The sequence below is a fragment of the Canis aureus genome, chromosome 21, assembly GCF_053574225.1.
Source record: "Canis aureus isolate CA01 chromosome 21, VMU_Caureus_v.1.0, whole genome shotgun sequence".
NCBI classification, from domain to species: Eukaryota; Metazoa; Chordata; class Mammalia; order Carnivora; family Canidae; genus Canis; species Canis aureus.
In genome coordinates this window covers 2,583,541-2,598,009 of record NC_135631.1, presented here as the reverse complement: position 1 = coordinate 2,598,009, position 14,469 = coordinate 2,583,541, and the positions used below count along the sequence as shown (strand labels likewise).

The window sequence follows — 14,469 nt, the reverse complement described above, 5'->3', positions numbered from 1 at the left end:
CTGACCAATATTAAAGTACAGTAACTCGAAATTTTGATTGGAATAAGGCAAAAGCTCCATTTGACTGGATAGTGGGAATTCAGGTAGAATTTTCCTCTTCTATGTCCACAGTATTTTATCTCACAGGACAAGGTGGGGAATTAACAATGATATGATGAAAAATCAACTTCCAAGTGAATATTGTGTTCACATAAAGTAAATGCACTCAAATTAAAAAAAACTCTTCACATATTGCTTTTACTCTGTTCTTCAAAATAGCTTCTCTTTACTTTCTTATTCCTCAAACTGCCTTTTTAAAAAAGATAGCATTTTTATTCAGGTGTTGGTAATTTAATTACTGAAAACAACGTAATCCAAAAACAAGTAAACAATAACGAATGTTATATCCTATTATCAGAGTTCTTCCTAAAAAGCGTGAATAGCTTAGAATTCTGTTACAGTTACCCTCTGGTGACTTTCCCCCTCCTAAGAATTCAGTACTTTTAATTAAAATTCAGTATTTTTAATTAAAGGATAGCTGTATCATGGAAAAACCATACACATCAGCGAAGAAATACTATGCATATTCATACAAAGGAGGCTCGAAATATTCAGGTATAGGTTTTCCTACACTTGAATTTTCTCATGTTCACAAAACAGGAAGGAAAGACAAATTTTCGTGCAAAACAGTATCAGCAATTTCCAGCCACAGCATCAAAATAGGAAGTTAGCCAGCGGACACTTTGCAGCCAAGCTAGATTCTAAACAAAAAGTCTCTTCTGTACAAAGAAAAATGTTTTGCTTTTGTTAAAAAAAAAGGCTGTAACTGGCTAATTTTTTCCCTTAAATGCTTGCCCCAAAGTTCAGTGTTTAACTTCCTATTCCAGATGCCTACTGCATTACTCAAATTGAATGCAAATGTTGGTTACTGCAAATGTGCTTCCAGTTCTTCAGGTTCCTCTCTTTCCCATCTTATTTTCACCTACTTTTCTTCCATGTTTTCTAAAAAAAAAATCAGAGTATTTTTCAGCCTCCATCCTTATCAAAGGTTTCAGAAGTAGAAATCAAATTTGAGTTTGATTTTGTGCTGATGGAGGGAGCACAGCCCCCCAATGATACTAAATTACATCACTAACAGCAATACGCTTAAAATAGTAATTTCTGCCTCTTTCTCTACTCTCATGATTATAACATTAACCTCAAAATGACATCTCTAAAAATATCTGCAAACCCTAAAATACGACTAATATACTTTATCATCTTTACCACAGGCAGTGTTTATGAGCATGGACTTTGGAGTTCTACATGTGTCATTTACTCACTCTGTGATCTTGAGCAAGTTATTGCACCATTTAAAATCCCAGTGTCGGGATCCCTGGGTGGCGCAGCGGTTTAGCACCTGCCTTTGGCCCAGGGCGCGATCCTGGAGACCCGGGATCGACTCCCACGTCGGGCTCCCGGTGCGTGGAGCCTGCTTCTCCCTCTGCCTATGTCTCTATGTCTCTGCCTCTCTCTCTCTCTCTCTCTGTGTGTGTGTGTGTGACTATCATAAATAAATAAAAAATTTAAAAAAATAAAAAAAAAAAAAATCCCAGTGTCAAAAAAAATAAAAAAATAAAATAAAATAAAATCCTAGTGTCCTGAACTGGTAATTCAGCTAGTACCCTTCCTCCATAAAACTGGCTGTGCAGATTAAACAATTCACATAAAGTATCGAACACGGTGAAAGCTCAATAAAAATGAGTCACATCCTACATCTATACCTCTTAATATCTTTCTTTTACATTACAGGGAAACACCATTAAAATTTATTCCCCTAGGGATCCCTGGGTGGCGCAGCGGTTTGGCGCCTGCCTTTGGCCCAGGGCGTGATCCTGGAGACCCGGGATCGAATCCCACGTCGGGCTCCCGGTGCATGGAGCCTGCTTCTCCCTCTGCCTGTGTCTCTGCCTCTCTCTCTCTCTCTCTGTGATTATCATGAATAAATAAACAAATAAAATCTAAAAAAAAAAAAAAAAAAAAAAAAAAAAAAATTTATTCCCCTATTTTGAAACACTCAGGGATTAGGATGAAATTAACTTCTGCTTAATAAGAAAAAAGGAATCAATAAGACTACAAAGGACCTACTGAGGAATACAACTTATTCAAGAAGAAATTGATTATTCTATTGTCATTACAAATGTATTTAATAGCTGTAAAAAAGCTTGCTTTACTAGCTTAAAAAACTATCTACTTCAAAGTAGTACAATTTAATAAATATTACATAATTTTCTTCTGAAAAATTTAATTGCCCTTCCTTTATTCAGTCCAAATTAATGGCAGCTTTTTGTACATGCATTTCCCTGAAGGCCAATGAGAACTATTTCAGGACTGAAGAGGTCATTCTTAAATATGAAAATGTTCTATTTAATAATCGCTACATATTACTTATTATGGTTTAGATATATATAAGTAAGGCATAACTCTCAAGGCTAAATTAATGGCTAAGGGTTATGGAAGCCAGAGACAGATTAGTTGGGTTAATGCCAGTGATGGACTCAAGGTTCCTCTTGGTGGCAGCAGTCATTAAAAAAGCCTTGCACTGGGCAGACTGGTCCCAGCTATTCTCCCCAGTGAAACAAGGACACCAACATCCTCTTCCTTATTTTTATGAGGCATACTAAAAGCTGGCCCTTCTTGGCTCTTCTAGAATACACTGAATCACTTGCCAAGGTGTCTCCTCAAACAACAGGCTGATCTCTAGGACTGCCAAGGAAGTAGAGCACCAACTAGGTTACTTTTACATTGTGTTTTTTTTGCAGGATAAAAATGTTAGTAATAACAGAGGCTAGACTGGAACACCTTCAGGGATATAGTTTTAACTACCCTTTTTTTTTAAGATTTTATTTATTCATTCATGAGAGACACAGAGAGAGAGAGAGGCAGAGACACAGGCAGAAGCAGGCTCCATGCAGGGAGCCCAATGTGGGACTCAATCCCGGGACTCCAGGATCACCACCTGGGCCGAAGGCAGATGTGCTCAACTGCTGAGCCACCCAGACATCCCTAACTGCCTCTTTATAATAATACCCTTTTAACAATTACATTTTCTTGAATCTGCACTGGTCAAAGTATCTTTTTATAAGCAAAGAGGAAAAATGGCAAATCTATTTTCTTTCACAAACTCTCATACTCACTGTGACACTGAAGCCTACTTAAAACATTAGTTTTTAATTAGCAAAATCCTTTTCGTTTACCTCTATTCTACTTGAATATATGCGTAATTTTTCCTAACAGGAATTAAAATAAGTTTTTAAGCTATGATAGTTATGTTGTCAACGTTCCATACGTTAGGTATGTTGTACCTAGCCTGCATGTTACACTATTTAGGATATCAATGATCCCCTTTCTGTATTAAAATAGTGGCTAAAAGTTACAACCATGAAGAATGTATTTTAAAAGATCTGAAATAGGGGCACCTGGGTGGCTCAGTGGTTGAGCATCTGTCTTTGGATCAGGTTGTGATCCTGGGATCGAGTCCTGCATCGGACTCCCCAAAGGGAGCCTGCTTCTCCCTCTGCCTGTGTCTCTGCCTCTCTCTGTGTCTCTCATGAATAAATAAAATCTTAAAAAAAAACTGAAATATTTACAATAGAGAAAATGTAATGATTTGTTCCATCTACAGTATGCTATTTTCACCAGAGTGGAACACATGTAATACCTACTGGCTTAAATTATTAAATTTCTCATATGGGAAAAAAAAATCCCGCAAATTAATCTGGTTGGGTTTCAGACGTCAAGTCACTTTGTAGATCTGAATTATTTGCTAATATTGACAAAATACCTATCTTTTAATGTAAACACTTAATTTAAAAGTTCTTGATTTGACCCACGTTATCCAAAAATCACACAATGACAACATTACAAAGGGACTGGGGGACCTGATATTATGCCTAATTTAAAAGCAACAAATTATCTATCATGTTTCATAAGAAATAGACTACCTTCACTTTATCCCACTATGTTTTTATTCTTATAAGGTCAAAGTCTTCCTATCAAACCAGCAACAAGACTCTGCATCTAGTGAATTCCAGCTGGGACAATAATCTGTTTGTACAGGGCTTCTCAGACCTATCTAGTGACTTTAATTACCTTTTTTTAAAATAAGGGTTTTCCACTGACCTACATTTTAGGTCGAGTACAAATGAAACTGTACTTTATTATTAGTGCAACTCAACAGAGCACACAGTGCTCTCTCTTGCAGATTCTTGGTACTACTACCCCCACAAACAAATAGCTATCACACTTGATTCCCTTCTTCACTGGCTGGCAGATTAAACAAACAAACAATCCCAGAAAGCTACAGCTTAATCTCTAGGAAAACAAGTTTTGCTTGCCAAAAAGTTAACTGATTTATTCACTGTTCCTAGGCAGTTTGGAACTAGCCTAGATCTTGGTACAAATCTCAGATAAGTTCACACACTAAAGCATTCTAGCTAAGTTGGTATATTATTTCAGTGGAAGCACACTTTTATACTGTTTTTCCAAACCTACTACCTCCCCAAACCAGTTATGTAACTGCAATCTATATATTAAATGCATCCTGCAGTGGGCTGTTTTATGAGCCACAATTCTGTCTGCTCTAAATGCTGTGGGTGAGTTTATAATTTTTAAGAAATTCTCCAAACTGCACCTAAAGCTTATGTAGTGTTAAAGGGTCCACCTATCTAGCCTCATCCTGTTTTATTAACCTTTACAGAAAATCAAGTGCAAACTGCTAAATACGAAGGACTGGCTTATAGTTTTTATTTCAAAGGATTTGGGGGCAACAGAAAACTTGTGCCTCATATCCCCAGTTACAGCCTCTTTCTCAACATTTTTCTTTTATTAATGCACACAAAAAAATGACAGACTTGCCTTGCGAGGTCGAAAATAGAGATACAGGCTGAGAGGAAGAGGAAGAAACAAAGGAATCTGAAAGAAAATATACAGCGTGAGAATTTGACAACCTCACACAGGAATTTTAATTTTAACTCTCCTTTTTATTTGGCCAAGCAGCATAATTTCATTGGGTTTAAGCAAGAGGGGAAAACCCAAATCTTTATTTCCATTTACTGTTTTCACTCACCTGGTGGCAAACCTTATTTTCAAGATGCATTTCTAAAAAGTTAATCAACTCAATTTCTTTGATCAAATATTCTCACCTTCAAAGAAAAAGAGGAACCTCTAGCATTTTTAAACAAGTAAAACCTCAGAAAAGATGATACTCCCTTACAACTTTCTGTGGGAAAGAAAAAATAAGTAGCTGAGCACACTAACTGATAATTTGCTTTTAACAATTTTCAACTGCATTCTGAAGAGTCACTAGTATGAACATTTATTTACTTGGCAAATATGCGAAATTGATCCCGAGTACTTTAAAAAAAAAATCACAAATAATCTACTTAGGAAAATAGGACTATATAAGAAATCTTCTACCTTCTAAAATTACATTCCTCTAAATTTGGCATCATTTATCAAACTTGTAAATGTATGTACTGTCCCCACCAATAAGCTACTCTTTTAATTTGGCCAGTTATGCCTAGAGGAATTTAGCCTACAATATTAGCATCGATTATAAACACCTGTATATGAGGATATTCGTTAAGAACGCTTGTTATAAAATTAGGAATACTCTAAGTGACCATCAGTAGGAGACTAAATAGTTACATCCAAACAATGGAGTACTTGCTGCTATGAAGAAGATACAGCTATGGATGTTGATATACGTGATAAATTAAAAAAGCAAAATGCAGAAGTATATACATGTGTCTCCCTCATTACCAGCAAAAGAAACTCTTGAGGTCTGAGGTGGGGGAAGATTTGCTTTTCAGTACAACCTTTGGCCCTTGGGAAAAAAAATACAAACCAAGAATATAAATTACCCTCTCACTAAAAAAGGAAAAAATCAATAAAACTAGCATGTGAAAAGCAGTTCCCCCCTCCCCAAAAAAGTGCCCCTAAATATACTGGCCTTTACTTAATTCCTTTTTTCCTTGCAAGTATAAAAATGTTTTCACAAATATTAGAAATACACTTAAAATGGGGAGATTGCTTTAAAAGACAGGCTCTAAGCTTGTATCGATAAGCATGAACTTATTTAGTCAATAAATATGGAGGACAGTAACAGGAAAAGAAAGTTTAGTGGATCACAGGCAGTAATTCAATAACTCAGCACCAGAGTCTTAAAATTCACTGCTTTTTACTGATCTTAAGATGAAGCATCATATTTACCACAATAAATGAGAAACCATTCTTTTTGATTAATTTTTTGTTTTGTTTAGTAATCTCTACCCTTCATCATGGGGCTCAAACTCTCCACCCTGAGATCAAGAGTTACACATCTCAACTGGGCCAGCCAGATGCCCCATCTCCCTTCCTTTTTTGAAGCAAGCATTTCTGTTTCTTTAATGTTTCAGATGGGTTCATCTCTACACATGCATTAACCTTCGACAATAAATCTCTGCCAAATGACGAGTTTACATCTGAATAAACCTGAAAAACCAAATGCTAAGTTCAGCCCAATGCCAAAAAAGATACTATGAACTTGCCTACCCACCTACACCTAACACCCCCTCTTAATGGAAAATTTCCAAATACAAATTCTTATAGGTAGCATCTATTCTGATATAACACACAGATAACCCGTAACAGTTTGCAACAATATTACATAATATCTCCTAACTTACATAACCACAGCGTATTCATATTCCATATGCATGCCACAGGTAACTAAGCTCAAGAATGGTGATCTGAATTTTCAAATGCTATTAATTAAATTAAACATTGTCATTTAGTAATAATAGTAATTTTTAGCTAGGTCCAGGCACTGGATTACCAATGCAACACAGAGATGACAACTATGCCTACAAGTAACTGAAAGAAAAATACAAACCAGTAAAGCTGCATGAGTTGTGGGAATGAGACAGAGGTAATCAGTAGGATACATTGTAGAAGAGATGGTAAACTTAGCCATACTGGTCTTCAGGTGACCGAGGAAGGCGTTCTGGAGAAAAGGAACAACTTGCCGTATTCTATATGGTTTTAAAAGTCATGTAATGAAATTTGGATTATATCCTATATGCAATGAGGAAACAGTGAAAATTTTACTATAAGGGAGTGACAATATCATGTGTGTTTTAAAAATACGTCAGCAGGTAGAACACAAACTTAATTGAAAAACTACTGCATAATCTTGGCATTAATTTTTTATTTATTTAGTAAACCTAGTAAAGGTCTATTAGACACTGGTTAAATAAGTTTTGATATACTGTTCATTAAAAATTGTATTGTATACAGGAATTCACTGACATTAAAAGATGCCAATAGCACACTGAATAAAAAAGAACACCATAAAAGAAGTTTAAATAACGTGATCCCATTTTGGTAAAAAATACAAATTCAGAGTGGCTCAGTGGTTGAGTATCTGCCTTTGGCCTAGGGTGTGATCTCAGGGTCCTGGGATCCTCCCACAGGGAGCCTGCCTCTCTGTGACTCTCATGAATAAATAAAATCTTAAAGAAAAAAAAAAGGGTTAACTTTGTATATTGAATGACATTTATAATTAACTTTGAAACATTTGTCTTTTTGTTAGTTTCTATAGATTATTAGAGCATCTAACAATACATAAGGAAAGGCAGTGTTTGAAATTTTATCTAAAATTAATATAATAAATATTGGAAATTCATCAGCTATTTCAAACATCTTCTCTCTCTAGCATTTAAAAGATTTTTGTCACAGGGCACCTGGGTGGCTTAGTCAAGGATCCATCTGCCTTTGGTTTTTTTTTTTTAAGATTTTATTTATTTATTCATGAGAGACACACAGAGAGAAAGAGGTAGAGACACAGGCAGAGGGAGAAGCAGGCTCCATTCAGGGAGCCTGACATGGGACTCGATCCTGGGTCTCCAGGATCACACCCTGGGCTGAAGGCGGCGCTAAACCGCTGAGCCACCCAGGCTGCCTCCTGCCTCTGGTTTAGATCATGATCCTGGGGTCCAGGGATTGAGCCCTGAGTATCTGCTCAGCAAGCAGCCTGCTTCTCTCTCCCCGGCCCCTCCTCCCCTTGTGTGTACATACTCTCTAATGCTCGCTTGCTCTCTTTCCACCCCTCCTCAATAAATCTAAAAGATTTTTGTCACTTACAATTTCCCTTTTGCCTATAAAGCTAGGCTCCCTGAAAAGGGTCTTTCTACTCTTTCTCATGACTACAATTCCTGATGGCAATTCTTATCATTTCAGTAGAAGCTGCTAAACTGTGTCAATTAATGCCCCTCACCTATCAGAATTCCAGGGACAGGCAGACCAATTATTTCCCCAAACTTTATGGCATTTCCCCCCCCTTATATTTTTGTTAGGACCTCTATTACTGAATAGAAGTAGTGAAAGCGGACTCCTTGCCTTTCCCAAAGCAATTTTGATTTCAAGATTATGACTTTCTTTAAAAAACAAAGAAACTTTTTATTTTAGAATAATTTTAGATTTACAGAAAAGGTCCAAAGGCAGTAGAATGTTGCTTTATATCCAGCACTCAGTTTCTCCCATTGTTAACAAGTTACATTAATATGGTGGTATATATGTCACAACTAATAAACACTGATACTACTAATAAGTGAACCTCATACTTCATTCAGATTTCATTACTTTTTCCCTAATGCCTCTTTTCTGTTCCAGAATCCCATTCAGAATACTAGATCATGTTTTGTCATCCTGTCTCTTTAGCCTCTTTTGGACTATGACCATTTCTCAGATTTTCCTTGTTTTTAATGATCTTGATAGTTTTGGGGTTAGATATTTTGCAGAATATCCCTCAATTTGAGTTTGTTTCATAGTTAGAATGGAGTTTTGGAGAAGATTACCACTTAGGTGAAGGGCCATCCTTGTCATAACGTATCAAGGGTACATGCTATCAATATGACTTAACACTGAAAATGTTAACCTTGATCCTCTGGCTGAGATAGTTTGCCTGGTTTCTCCATGTAGTACTTCTCCCCCATTCTTCCGCACTGTACTCTCTGGAAGCAAGTCATTAAGCACTTGCCACTGTAACTCTTCTGTTAGCACCCTGAAAGAGTTGGAAGATTTTCTTTGTACATTTAGGGAGTAAATGTATATGCAATCCAAGAGAAAGAACAAGCAGAATTCTTGTTGTAAAAGAAACACAATTAGAAGTCTAACAGAAAGAAATAAAATGGACTGTGTAAATAGGAAATTGGTTACAAACACTTTAATGACCCAACTAAAACACCACACTTACTTTTAGAAATGTCTTACCCTTATCCAAATACTGTTCAAGATCAATGTACTGAATCAAAACGTCAGATTTTGTTAGGAATAAAATGGAAATTAGACTTAACATATTTAAAAATCCTGACACATTAAACTAGCCTACCACTGAGTCCTTATTGGAAATGGAGTGTCTTTATAACACACCAAAACGTGGCATTCAGGAGATTATAAAATGAAACCTTTCTGGACTAAAGCCATTAGTGGAAAATAGCATGAATCCAGAAGTAGAGTAGTAAAAGGAACCAATCTTAAACATAAGATATATTTACTACAGATACAGTTTTATGGGCTTACATAGAAACTCTCTTCTCCGTACCTATGTGGATATGTCAATTTCCATAAAGATAAGTTTTTGCAAAACTTTTAATTCAATTTTCAAAAACCAAACTTTTTTTTTAAGTTTTTATTTATTTATTTGATACACAGAATGTACAAGCAGCGGGAGCAGGACAGGGAGTTGCAGGCTCCCTGCTAAACAAGGATCCCGATGCAGAGTTCAATCCCAGGACCCTGGGATCATGACATGAGCCAAAGGCAGAGGCTTAACCAACTGAGCCACTCAAAACCAAACATTCTTAATCTGTAGTTTATGAACAATTTCATAGTAGTTCATGAACTATGAACCTCGTGAAAGCCTATGTAGTATTTTGTATAAAAACACGTATGCATGTTTTTCTGGGACTAGAATTTCTCTATTTATTCCATAAATACTTATTGAACACCTATTATGAACCAAGGACTAGTTTTAGTTGCTGAACAAAAATGATTAGTTGCTCATTCAAAAATATCTGAAGGCATGCTTTGCATCAGGTCCTGCCCAGACATTAGAAACAGAGCAGTGAATAAAACAGCAAAAAACTTCTATGCTGGTGGAACCTTTATCTAATGTGGAAGATGGACAATAAACAAAGTCAGATTATATACTATAAAATATGTAAATATCAGGAGATTATGACAGATGATAAGAAAAATAAAGCAAAGAAGGCCTAAAAGGTGTTTTTTCTTGTGCAATTTAGATAAGGTGGTCAAAGACCTAACAAAGCTGAGGGAGAAAAAGCTGTGAAGATATACAGGGAAGAGCATTATAAACAGAGAAAACAGCAAATAAGACTCTGAGGTACAGAAGTATTCCTGGTGTGAAGAATAGCAAGGGAGCCAGTGAAGCTAAAGCTGAGCAAGATGGAGGTTAAGGCCAGATATCATAAGGCTTCAAAAGCCCTCTATGGACTTTGGCAATTCTGATGATTGTGATCGGAAGCTACTAGAACATTTGTCCATAAGTGACAAGATATCACTTACATTTTTCACAGGTTTACATCAGCTGTGCTTTGGAAAACACACTGAAAAGAGGTAAGGGCGCAGCCTGGGTGGCTCTGCCTTCAGCCCAGGGTATGATCCTGAAGACCTGGAATCGAGTCCCACATCTGGCTCCCTGCATGGAGCCTGCTTCTCCCTCTACCTGTGCCTCTGTGTGTGTGTGTGTGTGTGTCTCATGAATGAATAAATAAATAAAATCTTAAAAAAAAAAAAAAAAAGGATGTATGGGATAAAGTTTGAAGACCAGTTAGCAGGCAAGTGCAATAATCCAGGAGAAATATGATAGCAGCTTGGGCCAAGGAGATAACAATGGAGGTTGGGAAAATTGGTTAGATACTGGATAAATACTGAAGGTAGAATCAATAGGATTTGCTGATTTTTTTTAAAAAGATTTAAAAAAATAATAATAAAAAAAAGATTTTATTTATTTATTCATGAGAGACACAGAGAAAGAGAGGCTGAGACACAGAAAGAGGGAGAAGCAGGCTCCATGCAGGGAGCCTGCTTTTGTTGGACTCCATCCTGGCCCTCCAGGACCATACCCCGGGGCTGAAGGCGGTACTAAACCGCTGGGCCACTGGGCAGCTGATTGTTTTATGATTTTTATGCTGATTGTTTTATGAAGGAAAGAGAAGAGTCAAGAGTGACTCCAAGCTTTTTGATTTGGGCAAAAGATGGATGAATGATTGTTTACTGAGATGTAAACAACTGAGAAGAATAGATTTATAAAAGGAAAAATCAGGAGTAGACACAGTAAGTTTGAGATGCCCATTAGACATGAAGACCAAAGATAAAGATTTGGAAGTCACCAATTTATAGATAGTATTTCAAACCATAAGATGGGTATCATAAATGAAACCAATGTAAAGAGAAAAGTTCTGAGAAGTGAGTCCTGGAGTACTCTAAATAAACTTTAGTTGGGGAGGCAAAAAAAGTTAGCAATATGAAATCCCAGTAATAACGAAATCCACAGAGTCAGAAAGATTAGTGGTTACTAAGGAGGGAGGAATGGAGAGTGATTGCCACATGTAAAATTTCTTTTGGGGGTGATGAAAATGTTCTTGAACTAGGCAATGGTGATGGTTGCACAACCTTCTATATATACAAGAAAACACTTTAAAATGGTGCTTCTTATACGAATTGTATCTTAAATTAAAAAAAAAAAAAAAAAAGAACTAGCAAAGGACACAGTAGGAGCAGCCAATGAAAGTATGTGGTGTGGTAGAAGACAAATAAGAAAGGTACTTCAAAAAAAAAAAAAAAAAAAAGGTACTTCAAGAAGAAAGCAAGTGATCAATTTTACCAGAAGCTGCTGATAAGCCTTTAAGAGGAGGACTGAGGGATCCCTAGGTGGCACAGTGGTTTGGCGCCTGCCTTTGGCCCAGGGCGTGATCCTGGAGACCCGGGATTGAATCCCCCCGTAGGGCTCCTGGTGCATGGAGCCTGCTTCTCCCTCTGCCTATGTCTCTGCCTCTCTCTCTCTCTGTGTGACTATGCTAAATAAAAAAAAAAAAAAAAAAAAAAAAAAAAGAACTGAGAAGTAATTACTGGATTTAATAACTAGTGAACATGACAAGAAAAGTTTCTGTAGAAAAGCAGAGCAAAAAGTCACCTGGCTTAGGAATCATGGGACCAGAAATTAAAGTGTTTAAGTTCAATCAGTAACCAAAGTAAAGAGGATGATCGAATGATTTTCATCACATGTTGTTTCAAATTTTAAAGACAGGCAGTGTGTATATTTGAAAGAGAACTGAATCGGGCCCTTACTCCCTTAGTTTTATTTACCCTCAACGTTACAGCACAAACCTTTAGGCATGTCACTTAATCTGAGCCTGATTCCTCATCTGTAAAATGAGGCTTTATATCATTACCTACATCACAGATAAACATAACACAAGTCTTTCTCCTACTGAATATAGCCTCTAGAGAGCTAGATGATCTGTTTTGTTTGCCTGTCTTCCAAAGAGCTTTACTGTATGTTAAATTATAAGATAAAAATATTTCTGCCTCCTATGTAAAATGAGAACACTTCTTTCTCATGGTTAAAATGCTTTCAGGTAAAAGGACAAAAGGGCCTCTGTATCAGTTTTGCTTAAAAAGTTTTCCAAAATACCCTTCAACATATCCTCAAGGGCAAGCAGCCAATGAGGAATGTGTCAGAAAACTCGCACTTCCTCTCCTGGTTAGGTTATGATGATGTGATTACAGGGAGAAATAAAACAGTTCATTGGAGAGAACAGGAAGGTATATTTCTTTGAAATAATTTAAAAAAAAATCATGAAAGTGGGCTACCTACTGACAATTATATCTCTAACACAAATAAAAACACAAATCTTATACAGTATTTAAAGGGATTCTCTCTGAAATTGCAGTATCACAGATTAAGAAGTCTCATATATGTCACAGATACGCAGTAAAAAACTGATTATAGCTAAAATTACTTGGTATACACAACTTTTCAAAACATCTGTAGCATACCCAATGACCAAAAATAATTCTAGAATTAACAGCTGTTCATATAAATGAACTGAATAAAAGGTAAGTCTGTTTCGTGGGCAACTTCTGAATGAGATAACTATACAAACATAACACCAAATTGATAAATATTATCTAAAAAGTTTTACAATGAAATTAATGTATTTTCACAAGTTTATACAGTTTAGGAGGCAGTCATAATTTCATCATTAACAATAAAGTCGAACTCAAACTATAAGTACATAGAACAAATATGCAGTTATTCATTTATTTGGAGCTTTTATAATTCCACTTGAAATTACAAAATTCCAGGGTTACTACTAAAAAGTAGTGCTTTGCTATACAACAAATAACCTCAAACAAAACTGGAAACTTTAATTTTCCTTAAACTTCAATGACATATCACCAATTCCTTCACTACCAAAATTTCATTTACAAGTGTTTGAAACATGCATAGGATCAAACAGGTGAGTCCCCAGCAACCAAAACAAAAATGGTGAGTCCTTTATTAGGACAAATATATAATTTCCTTACCATAGAATACAATAAAAGCAATAATATTTATATTGTTTTCAGACCATCTCTAAAATCATAAAATTTAAAAACACTGATGCACTTACCAGCAATTTAATAAATAATGCTCTAGAGCTTTCAATAGGGCTAAGGTATACCTGTTAAATGTATATGACTGGTTGGTTTGATCAGAGTGGTTAAATTATTTGTCAATGTGACTCTAAGAGAAAAAAGCATTAAAAGAAACCTTTTATTGCTCGGGAACAAAAACCATCCAAATCAACAGGCAAATGTAAACCATAATGACACGACTATTCTTGCTGCCTCTTGTACTCTTGCTTCCAGTGACAGTGGTTTCACAGTACATCATAACTGCACTTATGGTCGGAATGCTGCAGAAAATAGTTAAGCATATCCTTTTTATTTTTTTTATTTTTTATTTTGCATATCCTTTTTAAAGCTTTATTTATTTAGTAATCTCTACACCCCACATGGTGCTTGAATTCACCACCTCAAGATCAAGACTCGCGTACTGTTTCAGTGAGTCAGCCTGGGCACCCAATACTTAAGCACATTGGTGTCATGTCAACCTATTTATAAAGCACCCTGGCCGCCTCCCACTTCCTTTTTTTTTTTTTAGGATTTTATTTATTTATTCATGAGAGACAGAGAGAGGTAGAGACATAGGCAGAGGGAGAAGCAGGCACCCTGCAGGGATCCCGATGTGGGACTCGATCCCAGGACCCCGGGATCTGACCTGAGCCACCCAGGTGCCCCAGATATAGAATACTTCTTTTTTTTTAATTGGAGTTCAATTTGCCAACATATAGTATAACACCCAGTGCTCATCCCATCAAGTGCCCCCCTCAGGGCCCGTCA

General features: G+C 36.4%; 1 protein-coding gene across 3 annotated transcripts in view; it reads right to left on the bottom strand.

Annotated features, from left to right (window-relative positions):
• Window positions 1–14,469, bottom strand: part of RTN3 (reticulon 3) — a 57,473-nt gene that overhangs the window by 38,667 nt on the left and 4,337 nt on the right. For 2 of the 3 annotated variants that reach the window (XM_077862116.1, XM_077862117.1), the window contains exon 2: window positions 4,876–4,932. The exons of the other annotated variant lie outside the window; for it this stretch is intronic. In XM_077862116.1, coding sequence (XP_077718242.1) covers window positions 4,876–4,932 — 57 coding nt within the window. The remainder of the gene's footprint in view (window positions 1–4,875; window positions 4,933–14,469) is intronic. 3 annotated transcript variants of the gene reach the window in all.